The 3631-nt window shown below is 34.4% G+C and overlaps 1 protein-coding gene across 1 annotated transcript; it reads right to left on the reverse strand.

The window, feature by feature from the left end:
• Positions 1 to 944: 944 nt before the first annotated feature.
• On the reverse strand, positions 945 to 2455 carry LOC111914660 (proteasome subunit beta type-2-A). The gene is made up of 3 exons (XM_023910361.3): positions 2208 to 2455; positions 1516 to 1639; positions 945 to 1414 (listed from the first exon to the last, which is right to left on the reverse strand). Exons 1-3 carry the CDS (start codon positions 2363 to 2365, stop codon positions 1100 to 1102), a joined length of 597 nt encoding a protein of 198 aa, XP_023766129.1. The 5' UTR covers positions 2366 to 2455; the 3' UTR covers positions 945 to 1099.
• Between the last annotated feature and the right edge of the window lie 1176 nt (positions 2456 to 3631).

Genomic DNA, 3631 nt, shown 5'->3' on the forward strand with positions numbered 1-3631 from the left:
TAAATTTTGGGCACTTTCTTAATTTTCGTCAAACTTTGACGTGTTTAAACGTTATGTGTTTCGTGTCTTCATATTGATGCATGGCCATAGCAAACGAGTTGCCTTCGTGTACGTTGTTTATAACAAATTTATAAATACCATTGAATTCAATGCATTTAACCCTCATATCGCGATACTTCAAATATATTTCATCAAGACTACAAAATTTGGCAACCCATTAAATCATGGAAAACGTTTCCAACTTTTACCCAAAAATTAGGAGGCGTTATTGGGTCTTCAGAAGCCGCTACTCATGCTCGTGCTAAGTTATCTTCTTCATTTTCTGACCACTTCATCCTTTTAGAAGCCAATGGTTTTGAATGAATGCAAAAGAAGTGTGTGATTGCGTGAGAAAAAAAAAAATAAATTGTATGAGTACGTTTAATAGAAAGTGTGGTATTTATAGAAGAGGTTTAATATGTTTGAAAGGTAATAATAATAATAATAATAATAATAATAATAATAATAATAATAATAACAACAACAAAGTATTAGTTACAAAGAATTTAGCCTTATGCAAAGCACCAACCAATAGCGATTTCCGTTTGATTTCATGGAACACACAGCGAACCATCACGACCACGATCAGTTGGGATGGTATGCGCGGTCGTGGTCGTGGTCCACATATACCACGAGCCTTCTCGTGCGTTGTATACCATATGACCTTATATTCAAGGAACCCTAAACTAAGTACTACAAAACCATATCAGCCAAAACATCCCAAGAATCAAACATAAACATTTTAAACAAAAACTAAATCTAATACCCGCATCCCCTTTGTTTTTCTTTTAACAACTCTAAAAGACTAAGTAGTATATACTCTTGTTTTTCTTCACAACTATTCAAGCTTTCTAATTGAACATAGTGGAATAGATGCTTCCACATTTCAATCCAAATCTCAAATCTACATCAAAACAAGATTCATTAAAGCTAAAGTTTTTCCCATAACATCATAACATATAACAATTCAACAACCACATAACAAATAAAAACCTTCAAAAGTTGTCCATTTTTTTAACCCGAAAACATAAATGCAAAGTTGGCAACAAACATGTTTGTTTTAATCCTTTGTAGTCCTACGCCACGAGTGTTCACGGGCCCCATTTTCATCCACAATCTTGATGAGAAAATTCTGTGGGGCCACAACGAGCCTTGACCGAATCTCCTCAATACACTGATCGGCTAACGCGATGGCTTCATCAACCGTCATGTCAGGGTGGTAGTGGCGGTCCATCATGGCTAAAGAAAAGTATGAACCGTAACCAAACGCCGCCTTGTCAACTTTGTGTAGGGTTGCAATGTAGTCAATGAAGTACAGAGAGGGGCCCGTTTCTTTATCATACCCCGCTAACACAATGTTCACCATATAAGGATTCTGCAAAATGACCATTTTAACCTTAAATTGAATCCATTTGTCTGAATTATAGACTAAATGACCATTTTACCCTTACACTCCAATGAAAACATATGTTTTACCTTTCTCAAAGCTGTAGCAAGCTCACCACGCATGAAATTTGCAGCAGCCTTGGTAGTCAGTGGAATCCCATTTCTGAATTGATACAGAGATACATTTTTCTGTACATACTCCGTGAATTGAGCTCTAACAATTAAAAGAGAAGAAAGAGTTGTTCATGTTAATACAATGAATCAGTGAATTGAGCTCTAACAATCCATGTGACATTTTTCTGTACATACTCCGTGAATTGAGCTCTAACAATCCATGTGACATTTCACTTCAAAACGTTTATCATGTAATTACAATTTGATAATTTCAAGATTAGTACTAGTTTTCACATCCAGAGTTAACATGGATTTTCTTGCAAATTTACTATAATTTCCAAACTATTTGTAATATCAATTTAATGTAGCTAGCATTTCCTTTTCTCAAGATTTCCAATATCCATTTCAATCAGGAAGCTGTAAAAAATAGGGTAGTGGTATTATTTTTTCTCTCAAAAACCCTAATTTCACTCTAATTTGAAACTCTAGTTCAACCTACAGTGAGATCCTGTTCCGTGTTTCGCAGGCTGCCTTAATCACATCCACCCGTATTCCAAATTGGATCTTACGATACCATGGATTATGAAATTAAAAACGTCGTATACTCAAAACGCAAAAGTCATTGCAACCAAATCGGAAAAATAACGAGAAAGAGAGAGAAATCTCACCGATCACCAGCTTCACCACTGGCGCCCATGAGCTTGTGAGAATCGAGAACCATGATCTTGTCTTCGTTCGATTTGTGAACTAGAATACTGTTAACCGCCGATGTATCTGCTACCACCAAGGCAAAACCTTTCCCCACCATCCCGAAAACGCATTCCATCTTTGTCTCTGTGTGTGTAGATCGATCCCTCTCTGCCCTTTACTCTGAATTGAGAAATTATAGGAAAATATGAGATGGATGAATTGGGGGAGTATATGGCGAAGGGAAGTGACTTGGAGAAGAAGAGAGGAATTCATGACCCGGCAGACTTCGGGTACTCGGACCCAGGCCCATATCTTAGAATGGCTCATCACAAATGGTCCAAATACAACCTTTTTTTTTTCATTGTATCGATACTTAAATTGTTTGAATATAACCATATTAGTTTATAACCCGTGAAAACCATAGTTATATAATTATTAAACTTTTAAAATAAAAATTAAAAATTATTAAACAAATATGTGAAATTATATCACTTTGTAATTTGTATTAGTTTATTTGAATATTTATTCTAATGTTATTAATTTAATGTAATTAGAGTGGAAATTTTAAAATTTGAAAATTGAAATGAAAAATCAATAGGTTACAAATGTCATGCATTAATTAGGAGATATAATATGGTGACACATGGTAAAAGGAGAATAAAATATGCATTAATTAAAAGGCTTACTAAGATGACACATGTCAAAAGGAAAATAAAACTATTCTTTTATTAGATAGGATAGGGGAGCGGCAAACTTAACTCACTTTCACATCAGTTTTTCTTTTTGATTTTGCTTCATCTTTTTCAACCCTTATCATACATAAGGAAATCCTTGATTGTTTTGTATTTTTTTTTAATTGAGTGGGTTCAATAGGTTGTAAAAGATAGGGTTTCCGTATGGTGTGGGCTGAGAAAGATTAACAAAAATGAAAAAGAAAAGTTGATGTGGCAGTGGGTTCAGTGAGTTAGGAGAGAATGACTCTCTCCTCCCTAACCGCAAATACGGTTAATCAATTTTTAAAACCGCTTGGTGCGGTTATTTTTGCGGTGCGGTTTTGTTTTGTTTTTTTTTTTAATTTCGATTATTAACCGCATGGATTTGGTATAGTTATTTTGTGTGGGTTTTAACTGCAGTTTAGAGTTCAAACGGTTTTAAGAGTTCAAATTTATTTGTAATAATAATAAAAAACAGAATAAGGTATGAGACAATTAACTTACATCACAAACAATTAATATGTGACACCCCATAACTTCTACCTTGTTCAACTATTCAATACTATCAATGTTAAACTCGTTTCAGCTATCTTTTAGCATTGTTTTGAGTCTATTTGGATGATCTAAAGCCTTGTACAACCAAAGTTTGACTTAGGGATGGGTTGGTTTAAGATTTAGGGTTCCAAAAA

This window comes from Lactuca sativa, chromosome 4 (assembly GCF_002870075.4).
Source record: "Lactuca sativa cultivar Salinas chromosome 4, Lsat_Salinas_v11, whole genome shotgun sequence".
NCBI lineage: Eukaryota > Viridiplantae > Streptophyta > Magnoliopsida > Asterales > Asteraceae > Lactuca > Lactuca sativa.